The 18774-nt window shown below is 42.8% G+C and overlaps 1 protein-coding gene across 1 annotated transcript in view; it reads right to left on the bottom strand.

The window, feature by feature from the left end:
• The window catches only part of LRRIQ1 (leucine rich repeats and IQ motif containing 1), a 159128-nt gene that overhangs the window by 97497 nt on the left and 42857 nt on the right, over window positions 1–18774 (bottom strand). Inside the window, exons 13-14 of the mRNA XM_065423814.1 lie at window positions 18113–18206; window positions 3472–3648 (exon numbers count right to left, since the gene is read on the bottom strand). Coding sequence (XP_065279886.1) covers window positions 3472–3648; window positions 18113–18206 — 271 coding nt within the window. The remainder of the gene's footprint in view (window positions 1–3471; window positions 3649–18112; window positions 18207–18774) is intronic.

Below are 18774 nucleotides of genomic sequence, written 5' to 3'. Positions count from 1 at the left end.
AGGTGACTCCCAAGCAGGAACTCAGAGGTGGGGTCAGAGCTCATGGGTTTGCTGATTGAAACACCGCTCTGCCAAAGGCTGCATTGTCTCTAGTCTGCTGAGTAATGGCATAATGCAAGGGAAAGGTGTGGATTGAGGACCACATTGCAGCCCAGCAAATTTCCTGGGTTGGGACCTGGGCCAGGAATGCCACTGAAGAAGCCTGCACCCTCATGAAGTGTGCTGTCAGCATGGGGGCAGGTACTTTCGCCAGATCGTAGCATGTTCAGATACTTGAGGTAATCCATGAAGAAATTCTTTGAGAAGAGACTGGGAGCCCCTTCATTCTGTCTGCTACTTTGATGAATAGTTGAGTAGATTTTCGAAACTGCTTCATCCGTTCAATATAGAAGGCTAACGCCCAGCGAACACCCAAAGAGTGAAGTCTTTGTTCCCGGTTGTTTGCATGTGGCTTGGGATAAAAGATTGTAAGAAAAATGTCCTGATTAAAGTGAAACTGGGAGACGACCTTCGGTAGGAAGGCTGGGTGTGGCCGAAGCTGAACCTTGTCTTTACAGAACATTGTGTAAGGAGGTTCAGATGTTAGGGCCTTAATCTTGGATACTCTCCTGGCAAATGTTATTGCTACCAGAAATGTTCCCTTTCACGAGACAAAGCAAAGAAAATGTCGCTAGTGGCTCAAACAGGGGCCCGATACTCTGGAAAGAACCAGGCCGGGATCGGTTGTTGTACTTGGGGGTATAGCCTCTCAAGTCCTTTAAGGAAGCATCCAACTATTGGGTTGGCGAAGACCGACTGGCCCACCACACCTGGGTGAGAGGCGGAAATGGTAGCCAAGTGGACTTTTATTGATGACACAGAAAGCCCTTACAGCTTCAGGTGCAGAAGTCCAAGATAAAAGGTACTGTCGAGTGCGCAGAAGATGTGTATTTCTGCAATGACCAAATTGTGAATCTCTTCCATTTGGCTAGATAGGTGGCCTTAGTAGACGGTTTCCTACTGCCAAGGAGGACTTCCCTAACTGGATCAGAGCAAGCAAGCTCCATCAGGTTTAGCCCTGGAGCTTCCAAGCCATGAAGTGGAGAGATTCACGGTTGGGGTGCTGAAGACGGTCCTGAATTATCAGGTCCAGGAGAAGTGGTAGAGTGATCGGAGTTTCCACTGACAGCTTCAGAAGAGATGTGTACCAGTGCTGACATGGAGCTATCAATATTACCGAGGCTTTGTCCCTCCAAACCTTGAGTAGCACCTTGTGGTTGAGTGGAATGGGGAGTACCACCAGAACAATTCCTTACTGGAATTCTAACTATATAATGACTAAACTAACTACAACTACTAACTACTGTTCTAACTATTTACAGAAAAAATAGTCTGAAGACTACTAGGGAGAAAGCTTACCAAAGCAAGAGAGAACAAGTGTTCTGGCTAACTGTCACAGGTGGAAAGAAGGAACTGAAGTGGGGGCTGGTCGGCAGAGCCCTATATATGGCATCATAGAGGCGTGACTCCAGGGGGCACCTGAGCCAACCTCAGGAGTACTGTTAGGAAAAAAACCTTCTGGCTACTATGCACTCAGAGCACACATACCTAATTGGAATCGACATGAGCAAGCAGTTGAAGAAGTAGTGAGAATATCTCTGCAAAATAACACACCCAAGTCTTCAACACACAATGTAAGAAGAGTTAGCATGACAGAATTACTCATGTAGGAAACTAGAATGATAATCTGTAAATATAGCAAGACAACTCAGATACACCTCATGATATGAGAGAATACATCTAACAAACATGGGTAAAATGTTTTGTTTTGAGTGAAGAACCTTTAATACTAGACCTTGTGAACCATAAAATGGTAGATATCTAAAGCCCTTCAGAGACTACCTAACATTAAGAAGAGTTATTTTCTGGTTTAAGAAGTTATTACAGTCCTTAATGTAAAGGTGCTAATATGTCACAGAAAGGCTTGGAAAGATTTATAGTTTCCTGATTTATCTGGGCCTGTTTCAGCAAAGCACTTAAGCAAGCACTTAACTTCAAGCATATGGGTAGGCTCATTAACTTTAGTGGAAATATTCACCCACTTACAGTTAAGCATAGGCTTGAGTACTTTCCTGAACTGAAGAGTCTATCCCTATGCAAGATACCAAAGAACTCATGAATGGAATGAGAAACACAGATCACGGATTTCTGTATAATTTTATGAAATATACACAAAAGTGTGTTTCCGATAAATAGCTAAAAAACAAATAGATATTTTGTATGGGATATTTTAAGATACCTTATTGTAATAATATGCAGTTCAGAATTCATATCACAAATATTTTATGTTAACAAAATCTATAACCCCTAGTAAGGAATAGGACAATCACTACAGACAATGCATGAAGGTCTCATCCCGGAAATGTAGATGTTGCCCCAGAATGAAAACATTGAGTGATTCCAGAGATTAATCAGCACAACAAAAGCTCCAATAAGATCCCTTATCAAAATAAAGCAAACATAAAAAAACCTGTGCAAAAATAAACTTGTAACAAATTTGAAAAAAAGAAAAAAAGCTGTTTATGCAACATATATAGTAGGAGGATGTCTGTTAACAAATACTGTACATTTTATTTATGCAAGCGTATACACCCCCCCCCACACACACAGAGAGTGACCAGCTTCTTGGTTTCTAAAAGGACTTGACATTTCAGTGCTAGACAAGTGAATTATTTGAATTGATATATCCATTTCTTGGAGTATGTATCAGAACTAAATTAATAATGATCAAACAGGAAACTTTTGGTTGGCCCAAGACCAATTAATTTGTTACCTGCCTCATTGTTACTTGCTTTATGTTATCTTTTTTAAAGTTATTCTGGGGAAGATGTTTTCTCCATACTTCTACATTATCTCCTTGCAAGACAATCTCAATCCCATACGTTTATTTAAGAAAAATTTACCACAGGACTGCTGCTCAAGCATCAAGTCTGGAAGTATGAGAGACTTTGAAGACCACAGTCTTCCCTTATAAAAACTTTGAGCTTTTACCTATGTACCTCCAATCATTTGGAGTATTATCAACACACCCAAGAAAAACTAATATGGAAAAAAACCTCAATGTGCCTTTAACAAAAATCAATTTATTCTAATCTTGGGCCACAAATACTAAAATGTATTGATTGAATCGGCCCTTAGAGGATAGACTTAAACTTATTTGAAGGCCTTGACATGTTTGGATCTCTTAAATTTAACCTTAACTCTGACCTGGCTTTGTAAGCTTATTTTGAGGATAATTATAACATCATTGTAATGCTCTTTCTGTTTAAAATTACTAATATATACTCTCATTCTTAACGTAATTTATATTCCCAGACAAAATTTTAAATAAAATACAGGAAAACAATGAGGAAGTATCCTAAAGACATAACATTTTAAAAAGCATGCTTTTGAAAATAATTATATTTGCATAAAAAGATTTCAGATATGTACCCTTGTTCAATGGTCTTCTTTTTTATTAAGTTAATTTCTTCAATCTGGGCTTGACAAAATTTCAAAAAGCTTCCTGGTTTTGACTCTTTGATTCTTTCAGTTGAGAGTTTTGCAGGAGAATTTAGGTTTTCACCATTAAGAAATTGCAAACTAGGAAATATTTTAAGTAGGGAACACCTTTTAAAAGAGGAGAAAACAATCCATCATTAGCATTATGGAAAAACTTGCATTTTAGAATCCAAAGTCTAGAAATACCCATCACAACTACATAAAGAGATTGACCTTTACGTATGTTATTTTACTAAACATTTTGGTATACATGAAAATGTTTACATAAAATTACTATACCTTATTTGATATTTATTTACTGTTTATTACTAGTAATAATTACTCTTATGGAAACCACAAAATTAACATAAGAAATCATTTCTTAGCAGCAATTCTTAATACATTTTAGGTATATAGACACTGGGTGAAATCCTGGCCACACTGAAGTCAGTGACAAAAATTTCTGATTCAAAAGGGCCCAGATGTCATCCATTGCCATTAATAACTCCATGAGTACCTGAAATATTTTTGTGGTTTGTTTTAAACATAGGCAACTGATTAGAAGGCAATACAGAAAACTAGATCATGATGGAGTAACAACAATAAAATAAAGCAGCACTGGCTGACCTGACACTTTTGGAGACAAATTCAAATACTGCATAGACCGCGAACGAAAATGGCATTGCAATCTCATTTCATTTGTATACACAACAAAAACAAGACAATTCAACCTGAGTCACAGTCTCAGGAAAGTCCATGTGAAACAGCAGGGGTGTTGCAAGTTATGAATGAGAGGAAAATAGCACGGAACTTGCAAATTCTAGTGCTGTAAATCACACATTTTTATGAGAATTAAGGGATGGCTCCTGCTCCAATCCTAGTCACTAGGATAGGTCCCTGCTTCTGTATATACCTAAATGGAACTCCCACTGACTTCAATAGAACAGGACTGGGTTAATTCACCCCCTTTAAAAAAAAACACCTTAGATAGCTATTGGAATTCATTTTTAGTTTTCTAAAAGATGTACTTTAAAAAATATTCAGAAATGTGTAACATCTGACTTAATAGACTATGGGATTAACAATGCCTCTCATAGTATAAAGTCCATCCTAGAAGAAAGGAGGTTGTACCAGTGAAATCAGAGGGGGGAGGGCTAATGAATTTCCTGGGCAGCCCTTTCACATGCAAGGGATAATCTGGCACACAGATGTTAAGAACACTTTTTATGTGTGTCTAATTCGCCAATTAAACCTCATGGTATTTTAAATATTTATTTAGGACAATACTATATGTATTGTGTCCGATATTCCTTATTTTCAATTCAAATTTTTTTCAAGTTATCAAATGGCAAAAAATAGCTTAAATTGGTAAAGTAGTATATCTTAATGCAAAGAATTTTAAATAAGTCTGAATTAGCTTTTCCTTTATTTAGATTTAAACAACACACATTAAAGAAAGCCTATTCTGCACTATAGGCACCTTTGCCATCAGTTAAAACTACATTACATAATCCTTCAGAACCAAAGCATTCCTTGACCACCCCCCATATTTAAAGAAAAGAATGTTACTTAGCTGAGATCATATATGCCAAGTTTCAAATCCGAGCAAATTTCTATGGCTGAGTTACATTATCCAAAACATAGATTGGCAAAAGTCTTTACAACAGCAGTGCTATTTGATGCAGATATAAAGATTACACTCCCCCCACCCCCACCCCCACCCTCCTTTTTATGGCAAATGTAATACTGTCTAAAATATACTTGAAATAAAAGGATCATTTTAGATACACTGGCCTTGAGCTTGTAGTGAAGAGCCAATGTTGAATAATGATACATTTAAAAAGTGCCATATCAAGTTGATTAATGCTGGAAGTAGTGTATCTTCGAGCTATGGGATCTCAACACTAGTTTTTCCAGCTGGGTTTCTCCTGGTGAAGGGCTGAGTCAATATTTCATTTAGTGAAAACTTCCTGGTGAATATTCTGTCACTTAAGAGGCTCTATTAATCATTACTGCAGTGAAACACATTCCCCTAGGAGCGCTCAGACTGATCCCAGGGTTTAATTTTTAAAAAGCAATTTCTTAGTACTTCAGTTTTGTCGGTGTTATCGCTGGCTGGACATGAAAGTAGGAAACCGATTGGAAAATTTTACAACTAATTCCTTTGTTGGTATCAAGGGGTTACGTAAAGTTCATTGGAACATATTGCCTGAAGTTATAGTTAATGCTGTATTCAACAAATCCATATTTTATACTATCCCAGCCTTTAAATCCTTTAGATAAATGAATCTCTTGTCCAATCATAAAAGCTCTATTGGGTCAAATGATCTAAGAGAGGAACCTGAGGTATCAGTTCTTAAAGTTAATAGGAATTCAGAAGTAATTTCTTTTTCCTGAGTAATGTCTGAGGAAGAAATTAGTTTTATGAGACATCAGAAATTAAAAACAGTGGAAACGTAAATGTGAGCTTTACTAAAATGTCATATGTTGAAGAATATTAAATAGTACTTGCATTAATTAACAATAGTGTAAATACCTGTATGCATTAAATAATATAAACATGTATTTACAGCTACTTCTGCTACTGTTTGAAAGCTTCAAATTCCAAAAACGTGCACACATGTTTTTCCACTTGAATACTAACCTGAAGTTTGCTAAAAGATCTCCTACTGGAGAAAATATGCATATATATTTTTCTCTCTTTATATACCACATGCAAAAAACAAAAACAAAACAAAACAAAAAAAACCCTGAATTTCTCACACCAATAAAGTAAAAAAATGGCAAGTCACTGCATTGGGGAAGCTTGTGGTAATACTGAAGCATAAAGTTTTGTGTTTAACTGGCTTGAAGTTATGCAAGGAACTGAGAAAAGTAAAAAAAAATGATTACAGAAATGAATGTTAATGAATGTCAAAGTAAATGTTTACTCAGATACTGAAATGATCATACTGAAGGTTACTATATACAGTCATGTGGTACTGCACTTGAGGGACTATGGCTCGTGGGCAGCAAAAGCAGGAAAACACAAGAACATTACTAGCAGCATATTTCTGTGGATTGGAAAGATTGGTCCCAGAGACCAGGAAAACAAAGAAGAAAAGAAGTTAAGAAATATTTCAATCTATGGTTCCAAGAAGGGCTTATCAATGACAATAATATATTTTTTAAATAATTTTTAAAAATAAACCCTCAAACACTGCTACATATTCCACCGCCTTGTGATATCACTTTTGATAAACAATACAAGCCAGGCCAGGATCCAATTGCTAAGCTCTTTTATTTTATTTTTAAATGTTCCTAGTCAAAATCATAATCAACTACATTACTCATAACTTATCTGAAAGTTCCCTTGTTATCTCAACCCAGAATACTGACATTTTTAATGGGCTTAATATCTCTTTTCTATCCCTAGAGCTATTCTATATAAGTAATACTTTCCCAAATAAATACTAGATGCCCTTATTTGGAAAGAACAGTTTAGATTACTCTGGTCAATCTAAAGCTTCTCTGAATCAACTAAATGGCTCACTTAAAAAGTTGAGTAATAGGGACAGCTTATTGACTCAATAGTTTATTCTGCCCTATCATGTACAAGACAAAAGTTGGATTCCAGGCCTGCCATCTTTCTCTTGAAGCTACCAAGCCAGAAAGTTAAATGAAAGAACTCTGGATCTGATGCAGGATCAGACTGGCCGCTCAGGAATCATCTGTCTAAAAAGGTTAAGGAAAAGGTTTGGAAGGGGGAGTTTGTCGATTTATTTACTTGGCTCTTTAGGGAACAACAGTCAGAGAAAGGGGGCAAAAAGAACAAAAAAAAGATGAGAATAAACCCCGCAGACTTAAAGTGCCTCAAAATTTTAAGAGCAACCTTTTGCAGTTATGTGAGCATAATTTGCGAGAGAGTTGTATTTCCTTGTTCAAGTAAGAGGACTTAATGGCAAAGGCTTATGCTACATTATTGTGAGGTAGCACGGTTAAAGCATGACAGAGAATATAGACAGAGGATGGCAAAGGAGACAAATACCCTGGGTTACAACAGACCAGGAACTTTGGCTGGAGTGTATGACTTCTTATCAGCCCACCTAGCTGGCATTCATAGACATTCACTTTCAAAACACGGATTTAAAATGAAGATGTGCTTTACATTTAAATATGGAAAATGTACATGCATTGGGAGCAAAAACAAACACCACTGTAGGTGATGGGGGGGGAGGTCAGCACAGTGCCCTCTCCTGTTATGGGGGTAAAAGGTGGTAAGAAAAGGGATCAACAAGGACTCACTGCTTCAGGAGATGCTACAGGGGGAGGCAGTAACCTTGAGAAGGCTCCTTCTCCAAATTAAAATACAGGTTTTATGGAATATTATTGGACTACCCTAAGAAAAAATATGCAGCTTATTTATGGAATGGTTTTCAGCCAGTTTTAAAATCCCATATGAAGGAGTGAGATACAACTCCTGGGCAAAGAAGTCCATTAAAGGCATCAAGCATATAGTGAAAGCAAAGATCACCCCACATTATAGGGCCAGATCCTGGTGCCCACTCTGGCTGCTTCATATCTCACAAAGCAGCCAGAAAGATGGCAGATCCAGCCCCTTAAAGATTTCCCAACTATAGAATAATCCTTGGGTAGTACAAAGTTGTTATAGAGGCTTCCTGACAACCCTCCCACAGTCTAGGGGATGTGGGCAGGGAAAATGTGCACAGTTGGTTGCCCGTATTCCTCAGCTGCTGGGATGGCCCTCAGAGTATGTCTAAACTACGAGAGTAGTTCGATTTTACTTACATCGAATATGTGGAATCGATATTTCAAAATCGAACGTGTGTGTCCACACTAAGGACAGTAATTCGACTTTGTGAGTCCACACTAACGGGGAAAGCGTCAACATTGGAAGCGGTGCACTGTGGGCAGCTATCCCACAGTTCCCGCAGTCCCCGCTGCCCATTGGAATTCTGGGTCGAGCCGCCAATGCCTTCTGGGTAAAAAAATGTGTCGAGAGTGCTTTTGGGTAACTGTCGTCATCCGTCCGTCACTACCGCCCTCCCTCCCTGAAAGCGCCGGCGGGAAATCAGTTCGCGCACTTTTCTGGTCAGTGACAGCACGGACGCCACAGCACTGCGAGCATGGAGCCCGCTGTGACCATCGCTGTAGTTATGGCCGTTGTCAACACCTCGCAGCTTATCATCCACCTTTCCCAGAGGCAGATGCAGAGAAATCAGGCGAGGAGGCTACGGCAGCGCGGTGAGGGCCTGAAGTCTGAGAGTGGCACAGACCTGTCAGAAAGCACGGGACCCCGCGCCGAGGACATCACGGTGGCAATGGGTCATGTTGATGTTGTGGAACGGTGATTCTGGGCCCGGGAAACAAGCACGGACTGGTGGGACCGCATAGTGCAGGTCTGGGATGAATCACAGTGGCTGCGAAACTTTCGCATGCGGAAGGGGACGCAAACGGCTGGGAACGGTTGGTAGGGGATCTCTGTAAGGGTGATGAAGAGATCCTGGCTGTCGGGGAAATCAGCGTTGTAAGCGCTGTCGACTGCCTCGTCCTCCTCATCTTCTTCCTCATCTTCCCCATCCACTAACATGTCCGAGGAAGCAGCCGTCGACAATATCCCATCCTCAGAGTCCACGGTCAGTGGTGGGGTAGTGGTGGCGGCCGCACCTAGGATGGAATGCAGTGCCTCGTAGAAACGGGATGTCTAGGGCTGGGATCCGGAGCGTCCGTTTGCCTCTTTGGTCTTCTGGTAGCCTTGTCTCAGCTCCTTGATTTTCACGCGGCACTGCGTTGCATCCCGGCTGTATCCTCTCTCTGCCATGGCTTTAGAGATCTTCTCATAGATCTTTGCATTCCATCTTTTGGAGCGCAGCTCGGAAAGCACGGACTCATCGCCCCACACAGCGATCAGATCCAAGACTTCCCGATCAGTCCATGCTGGGGCCCTCTTTCTATTCTGAGATTGCACGGCCATCTCTGCTGGAGAGCTCTGCATCGTTGCCAGTGCTGCTGAGCTCGCCACAATGTCCAAACAGGAAATGAGATTCAAACTGCCCAGACAGGAAAAGGAATTCAAATTTTCCCGGGGCTTTTCCTGTGTGGTTGGTCAGAGCATCCGAGCTCGGACTGCTGTCCAGAGCGTCAACAGAGTGGTGCACTGTGGGATAGCTCCCGGAGCTATTAGCGTCGATTTCCATCCACACCTAGCCTAATTCGACATGGCCATGTCGAATTTAGCGCTACTCCCCTCGGCCTGGTCTACACTAGGAGTTTATGTCGAATTTAGCGCCGTTACATCGAATTAACTCTGCACCCGTCCACACCACGAAGCTATTTAGTTCGACATAGAGGTCTCTTAAATTCGACTTCTGTACTCCTCCCCAACGAGGGGAGTAGCGCTAAATTCGACATAGCCATGTCGAATTAGGCTAGGTGTGGATGGAAATCGACGGTAATTTCCCCGGCTGATTTCCCCGACAGCCAGGATCTCTTCATCACCCTTACAGAAATCCCCTACCAACCGTCCCCAGCCGTTAACCTGGACACAGAATCAGGGGAAGGATCACTCAGTAAGTGTTTAAAACATCTAAACATTTATTTTTTACAAAACAGGAATATTAACAATGGGTTTTGCATGATTACTTTGCCCTAGGCGCTTAACGTTTCAGTCCCTGGCAGTGCAACTACTAAAAAAAATCTAACAATGTCCGGTTTAGCATGATTGTTCTGCCCAAGCCGCTCTACTGTTTAGTCCCTGCCAGTGCAGCTACAGTAAAATCCGGTCTATATGTCCGGGGATAGAGCAGAAATCCTCCATGGACATCTCCACGAAGCTCTCCTGGAGGTAATTGGAAAGCCTTTGCATCAGGTTCCTGGGGAGAGCGGCCTTATTGGGTCCTCCGTAGTAGCAAACATTTCCGCGCCAGGAGACAAGCAAGTACTCCGGGATCATTGCCCTGCAGAGGATGGCGGCATATGGCCCTGGTCTTTGCAGGCTTTCCCGAAGCATCCTTTCTTTTTCCGTCTCTGAAATCCTCATCAGAGTGATGTGGCTCATGGTGACCTGCTTTGAATTAGGTAGGGGAATGTTAGTATTGGGACTGCTTGCCTGTTCCTGTACAGAACTGTAACCGGCGGTTTACAGCCACGCGGTGGAGGCAGGAGAGGGGCAGCATACAGGGATCTTTCCCTGGGACAGCCGAGAGGGGGTGGGACAGGGGCAGAGTTCATGCTTGCCGGATTGCTGGCAGCAGGGACTGGCATTGCTTTCAATGTGAAAGGAGGCCAGTGCTACTATTAAAGTTTTAAGCAGCCACAAGTCTACGGCTTACCATGTCGGCCTGCTACACAAATTCCGGTGTCCTGCCCCGCTTCTCTGATCTGCACTGCAAGACCCCAGGCACTGAATGCGAAGGCCGAAAATTCGAACTTGTCCTGAGTGCGCATGTGATAGGTGCTGTGCATGGTCTTGTTCACAGAGAAAGACTATGTTCTTTGTTCACAACTAAATTTATCTTTCTGAGGAATTCACTCCCTTTTTCCCATTCCCACAGCTGCGACTGTCTCCCGACCTAGCCTGGCATCACACTCCCCGAGGCTAGCGCAGATTAGGCGTAGGAAGAAGAGGACACGGGAGGACATGTTCACGGAACTTATGGGCTGCTCCCGAGCCCGGGCAGCCCAGCAGACCCAGTGGAGGGATAACTTGTCCCAAATGCACCGATCACACATGGAACGGGAGGAGAGGTGGCGGCAGGAAGACCAGCAGGCGACTCAAACGCTGCTTGGACTAATGAGGGAGCAAACGGACACGCTCCGGCGCCTTGTGGATGTTCTGCAGGACCAGAGGCAGGAGGACAGAGCCCCGCTGCAGTCTATCTGTAACCGCCCTCCCCCGCCACCAAGTCCCATACCCCCCTCACCCAAAGTCCCAAGAAGGAGGGGCGGCAGAGTCCGTGAAAACTCTCACTCCACCCCTGCAGACTGCTCTAGTACTAGAAGGCTCTCATTCCCCAAAATTTGACAAGTCCTTTCCTTCCCGCCTCACCCAAGCCCCCGTCCAAGTTTCACCCCCCAGTTTCATGTGTAGTTGCTAATAAAAAATATGTTTCTGTTAATTACTGTTTCCATCATGTTCTTTTAGAGGAGAGTCTGTCTGAAGGGGGTTGGTAATTGGACAGGACAGTCACCTTTACCAGGGTACAGAGGCGGGGGCAGGTTCAGCAGGAGGGCACACACACAGTGCAGTCACTAGTTACCCTGGTCAGTCTGGGAGGTGGTTTTCATGTTCTGTGGTGGGGGGGTGGGGGTTGCTCTGTGACTTTGTGGCGGGGGAGGGCAGTTAGAGATCTTATGCAGCGGTCCTTATCCTGGATCACAGAGCCACGGAGCAGGGGATCTGTAACCGTCCTCCCCCTGCCACAAAGTCACATAGCCCCCCCCACACACACAGTCCCGAACAGGAGGGGTGGCAGGCTCCGTTGAAACAACCAGTCCACCACTGCGGAGCCTGTCATTCCTGGAGTTTAGAAGCATCATTTGCATCACTACACTACACCCGCTCCCCACCACAGTCTGCATCCCAGGTTCAACACTTTCCCGCGAAAACAGTAATAAAGAAAATGGTGTTCATTAACAAAATTCAAGTGATTTTATTTTTAAACGTGTGTTGGAAGGGGGGGAACGGGGTATGTAACTGCAGAGGATACTGAACATTTAGTGGGTAAAGAAACGGGGGCAGGTTCAGCTTCTCTGTACACAAACTTAAAAGTCACTGGTTACCCTGCTCACTCAGGAACCTAGCTTTCAAAGCCTCCCGGATGCACAGCGCGTCCCACTGCGCTCTTCTAATCGCCCGGCTGTCTGGCTGGGCGTAATCAGCAGCCAGGCTATTTGCCTCAACCTCCCACCCCGCCATAAAGGTCTCCCCCTTGCTCTCACAGAGATTGTGGAGCACACAGCAAGCTGCAATAACAATGGGGATATTGGTTTCGCTGAGATCACAGCGAGTCAGTAAGCTTCTCCATCTCCCCTGGAGACGGCCAAAAGCACACTCCACCACCATTCTGCACTTGCTCAGCCGGTAGTTGAAGAGTTCTTTTTCAGTGTCCAGGGCGCCAGTATAGGGCTTCATGAGCCAGGGCATTAGCGGGTAGGCTGGGTCCCCGAGGATGACTATAGGCATCTCCACATCCCCAAGAGTTACTTTGTGGTCCGGGAAGTAAATACCTTCCTGCAGCCGTCTAAACAGACCAGAGTTCCTGAAAACACGAGCGTCATGAACCTTGCCCGGCCATCCGACGTTGATGTTTGTAAAACGTCCCCTATGGTCCACCAGTGCTTGCAGCACCATTGAAAAGTAGCTCTTTCGGTTGATGTACTGGCTGGCCTGGTGGTCCGGTCCCAGGATAGGGATGTGAGTTCCATCTATAGCCCCACCGCAGTTTGGGAATCCCATCGCGGCGAAGCCATCTATGATGACCTGCGCATTTCCCAGGGTCACTACCTTTGAGAGCAGTACCTCAACGATTGCATTGGCTACTTGCATGACAACAACCCCCACGGTAGATTTGCCCACGCCAAAGTGGTTCGCGACTGACCGGTAGCTGTCTGGTGTTGCAAGCTTCCAGAGGGCTATGGCTACTCGCTTCTGGACAGTCAGGGCTGCTCGCATCCGGGTGTCATTGCGCTTCAGGGCAGGGGACAGCAACTCACAAAGTTCCATGAAAGTCCCCTTCCGCATGCGAAAGTTTCGCAGCCACTGTGATTCATCCCAGACCTGCAGCACTATGCGGTCCCACCAGTCCGTGCTTGTTTCCCGGGCCCAGAATCGCCGTTCCACAACATCAACATGACCCATTGCCACCGTGATGTCCTCGGCGCGGGGTCCCGTGCTTTCTGACAGGTCTGTGCCACTCTCAGACTTCAGGCCCTCACCGCGCTGCCGTAGCCTCCTCGCATGATTTCTCTGCATCTGCCTCTGGGAAAGGTGGATGATAAGCTGCGAGGTGTTGACAACGGCCATAACTGCAGCGATGGTCGCAGCGGGCTCCATGCTCGCAGTGCTGTGGCGTCCGCGCTGTCACTGACCAGAAAAGTGCGCGAACTGATTTCCCGCCGGCGCTTTCAGGGAGGGAGGGCGGTAGTGACGGACGGATGACGACAGTTACCCAAAAGCACCCTCGACACATTTTTTTACCCAGAAGGCATTGGCGGCTCGACCCAGAATTCCAATGGGCAGCGGGGACTGCAGGAACTGTGGGATAGCTGCCCACAGTGCACCGCTTCCAATGTCGACGCTTTCCCCGTTAGTGTGGACTCACAAAGTCAAATTACTGTCCTTAGTGTGGACACACACGTTCGATTTTGTAATATCGATTCCACATATTCGATTTAAGTAAAATCGAACTACTCTCGTAGTGTAGACATACCCCTCGTTGGGGAGGATACAGAAGTTGAATTTAAGAGACCTCTATGTCGAACTAAATAGCTTCGTGGTGTGGACGGGTGCAGAGTTAATTCGATGTAACGGCGCTAAATTCGACATAAACTCCTAGTGTAGACCAGGCCTCAATGTCCCTGAAGCTGCTCTGCTTTACACCCGAGACTGGCTCAGTTTCTGAAGCCTGAGATTTAATACTTTGTCCGCTTCTCTCCCCCACACTGTTACACTAAGCACATCTCAGCCACAACTGAAGAACTATGAGGAGAGATTAAAGAAGCTAGGATTCGTCAGCTTGGAAAAGAGAAGACTAAGGGGGGATATGATAGAGGTATATAAAATCATGAGTGATGTGGAGAAAGTGGATAAGGAAGTTATTTACTTATTCCCATAATACAAGAACTAGGGGTCACCAAATGAAATTAATAGGCAGCAGGTTTAAAACAAATACAAGGAAGTTCTTCTTCACGCAGTGCACAGTCAACTTGTGGAACTCCTTACCTGAGGAGGTTGTGAAGGCTAGGACTATAACAGCGTTTAAAAGAGAACTGGATAAATTCATGGTGGTTAAGTCCATTAATGGCTATTAGCCAGGATGGGTAAGGAATGGTGTCCCTAGCCTCTGTTTGTCAGAGGATGGAGATGGATGGCAGGAGAGAGATCACTTGATCATTGCCTGTTAGGTCCACTCCCTCTGGGGCACCTGGCATTGGCCACTGTCGGTAGACAGGATACTGGGCTAGATGGACCTTTGGTCTGACCCGGTATGGCCGTTCTTATGTTTTTATGTCCTATATACCATTGCATACAAAAATCCATAATCAAATATTGTTTTCTCAATGTTTAGTCAAATGAAAACTACTTTTTAAGAAGCATTTCACAGCAATCACACTCTGGAAATATCATAAAAGTGTTCTATTGAGATTATGACAGGGATTGCAGTAACTCAAAGAGATGGAACCTAGTAAACCTGACAATTTAAATTTGTACACCATTTCAGAAAGAGAACAGAGATGAAGTGATAGGTATGCTGTGAAATATCTGAGTGACAAACATCTGTGCCAGAACAGGCCAATGCTCACTCTTTTTATGAAGCAGTAAGTACTCTACTAAAACATCTTAATTTGTGTGTTTAACTTTATAAAGCTATAAAACATTTTAAGACATGTTCTTTAATTTTATTTGGAGTTGGGGAAAAAATGCTAATTAGAAGGGAGAATAAGTTTGAAGTAACCACTGCCACACTCTGGCAAACTTATGAAAATATACAGCATTTTACTAAAAATCCAGAAATGTTGGGCTACATTTTGGGGTCCTTGCTTGAGCAAAGTTTCCATTGATATCAATAAGAATTTTCCTCAAATAAACAGTGCAGAATTCAGCCCATTTTTATGCAGTTCCCCCCCATCAGTGCTATTGTAAAGAGATGTATGTATGTACATCACAGTTCTCTTCCACAGTATACCCTCTACTGTTCCTACTTCATTCATTTAGAAGTGTCATACTAGTTTGTTTGCAGAAGTGTATCTAAGACCAAAGAGTTGTGGGTAGGGAAAGCATGCTTTGTGTCAACAATTTTACAAGTGAAGAGAGACAGCTACTTGCTCACTTATACCTTCAATGACTCTTCAGAGTCCTTCACTGCGAAGAAAAGAAATCAGAAGGAAACAGAATGTCTCCATAAAACGAACGCTGAAGTCATGAACTTTTTCCAATTCTTTTTATCCAGACTCATTCCCTCTCACCCCCATCCAAGTTATAAATCTCTGAACACAAAAGGACTGCAGAATCCAGCAGCCAGTCTCAAATTTTTGTATTGAGATGAGCCAGGGTTCCTCCCAGCCCCAAATTTAACTGTGGTGGTGAAAACTGTTCTCCTTTTAAGCAGTGGAATTCAGAGTTGGAAGGGAAGAAAAGGGAGGGCAAGGTGCTCGAGTCCAAAAATTGGCAGGATCAGGCAGGATCCAACTTTAACTCAGCACCTTACACCCATACTAAGTATCAGGGAAACAAATCTTCCCTCCAAAAAACACTCCCAAAACACCACAATACTGCCTTTCACATACATTTACTATGGTGTAAGTGTCCATTTATAACTTGACAAGCACAAGATGAGATTTTTAAATAATTTTAGGGTGGTTGGCATATTCCTGGTGTTGAAGCTCTATAAGGCTTACTGAAGCAAGTAAATTTACAGATAATCCTATGAATTTTTCCGGCCTGCCCAGCATTTTGGTACATGGTGATACTGACATGCTCCTTCACTTCTATGCACCTCCACCTTTCTGTGCAAACACAGACCAGGTCTAAACTCTCCTCTTTCCTAACCACCTACATGCAGTACCACTGTACTCATAGTTGTGAAATCTCACTACAAGCTAGGCTGGCAGGGAAGCAGGGTCTGGGTTGCTGAAACCCTGGCCTTCCCTCGACTCCTGGTGCACAAGAAGCCTAGTGACTGATGCTGACAGTCAGTCTTCCACTGGACAGTGTAATCTGGGAGTTCCCTCTCTACAGAATAGGGCATGCTGACTTTTCTCTCTATCTGCTCATTCCAGTTTGTGGGGGGCGATTACTTATGTTAGGGAACTGGCTTCTCTTTCTGTCTGTTGCTGATGGCAGAGATTTTGGTGGGCAGCACCCCATAAAGCTGGGTACTTCTGATCAGCTGCACTCCTCTTGCTGAGAAGCAAAACAGAGCGTTTTTTTCGCCCTACTCTCAAGGACAAGCGAAGGGGCTGGGCCTTCTTTTGCTGCTTGAAGTCAATTCCCTTACCTTCCCCAAAACACTACTAGTGTGGCCTGGGTGTACTAGTGTGGCCTGGGTACACATGTCTGAATGGTCTTAGCTATGTGCACGTTACTATAGGTGTGGGGTTGGTTGTCCAGGCATGTCAGTCAGGCTCTGAGCCCCAGCCAGGATCATAGCCCCATTGTGCTATGTGCCATACAAACATGGAACAGGAAGGCAGTCCCTGTCCTAGAGAGCTCAGAAGCTAAACTCACAACCGGAAACAACACATAGATGAAGCAGGTAAACAGGATGAGGGAATGGTAACAGCAGAACTGTTTGAAAAGTAGAAGGTAGTCTCAGCTTGCCATCTGGCAGTTTTTTCTAGGGTTTTATTGATTCATACTTTTATCATTATTGAGGCCTGAAGTAGGCATGTTCTCCGCAACAGTGGGTATGCCTACAGTGCAAAAAAAGGTGTGTTCTTCACTCAAGTTAGCTCACTCACATTAGCTAACTCAAGTTAAAACTGCATCAAAGACATGGCAACTTGGGTTAGCAACTTGTATTAAAGCTGGTTGAATTCAAGCTGCTAACCCAAATTAAAAACTGTGTGCTGTGTCTTCACTGATATTTTAACCTGAGTTAGCTAACCTGAGTTAAGAACAAAGTGTTTGTTTTTGCAGTGAACACCTACCCACAGGCAGGCTGCCCAGACAATTAACCATCATAGTCATAAACTGGAAGACAGCCCCAAATCTGAGGTTAGTGAGTGATGCAAAATGCATCCCTCTAAACAAAAAGGGGAAATGAATATCTCCCACAGCTGGCAAGCCCTGCACAGCTCTTCATAATTAATCTCACTGCCAGCTACTTACCCAAGTCTTTGTTACATCCAGGAAATGTAGAGAAAGATTAATATTTACCACTATAAGTTTTCCCTGATCATATAAGCTCAGGCCTTAATCTTTGCCTAAAATTAGAATCCCTAGAAGGATGATGACTCTCTGGATATTATTTCCCAACAATATCTAACTTTAAAAAATACCAGCATTTACACCAAGAAAAAAAAATCAGATCACCTATAAAAATATCAACATTTGCTGATGTTGCCACAAGCCTAGATGCAGAAATGTATACTAACCCTGCACTTCCAGTGTGTGCAGGAGAGCTGAGGGATAATTTCATTTGTTGGATGGAGGTATTTATAATATTTAGATTTCAAAAATGATCAGATATAATATTCTGAATAATAAAATGTATAATGTATTGATTGCAACCTCCAGATCTTTATAAAATTACTATTTAGCTAACTTAAATATTAAGATTTATTTACCATCTGGCTATGTGTGAACTTTGATTGATTTAGATTTTGTTAAGCAATGGATATATTGTAAGGGTTAATTAATTGTTTATCTTACCTCCAATTTTTTTCTTGGAGAACTGGATTTCCATTGAGTGACAACTCACTTAGTTTTTGACATCCACTAAACCATATGATGACACTCTCAAGGTCTATATTACATTAGGGAAGAAAAAGTAAATATAATACTGAATAATTAAGGTGCAGACATGTGTAAAAGCAAACAATTATAGTAAAGTAGTATCATTAACAAACTCTCAGTTATTGTGGATTCTGTTAGAAACAAAATGACAACTGTCCAAACTTTTTTGTGAAAAGGCTTTCTCAAATTTCAACCAGCTCTAGTATAGAGTATATTCAAGTAAAATTCAATTTAACAGAAATCATAAAATTCAGCAAAAGTGTACAAACATTTCTGTTGTCTTGTAAAGTAGTCACCTGTTTACCTGAATATGTTTGGAAATACCTGAAATATCTAGATAAATAGGTATTTGATCAAACATTATGCTATTACATTTAGAAATACAGGTGAGGACAACAAGGCATCTGAACATCCCAAAACATAGAATGATGATATATTCCTTCTTTCCAGATTTCCTGCATCTAAAGAGCACTCTGACATTAAATTATGATCCTTTGCATTATAGCTGGAAATGCACAACTAACACGGACTACTACAAATAGAGCTGATGGTATACAATTCCAGCTTGAGTCTGTGGA

This window comes from Emys orbicularis, chromosome 1 (genome assembly GCF_028017835.1).
Source record: "Emys orbicularis isolate rEmyOrb1 chromosome 1, rEmyOrb1.hap1, whole genome shotgun sequence".
Lineage (NCBI taxonomy): Eukaryota > Metazoa > Chordata > Testudines > Emydidae > Emys > Emys orbicularis.
Note: the sequence above shows the minus strand (reverse complement) of the source record. Positions and strands in the feature narration are given on the sequence as shown.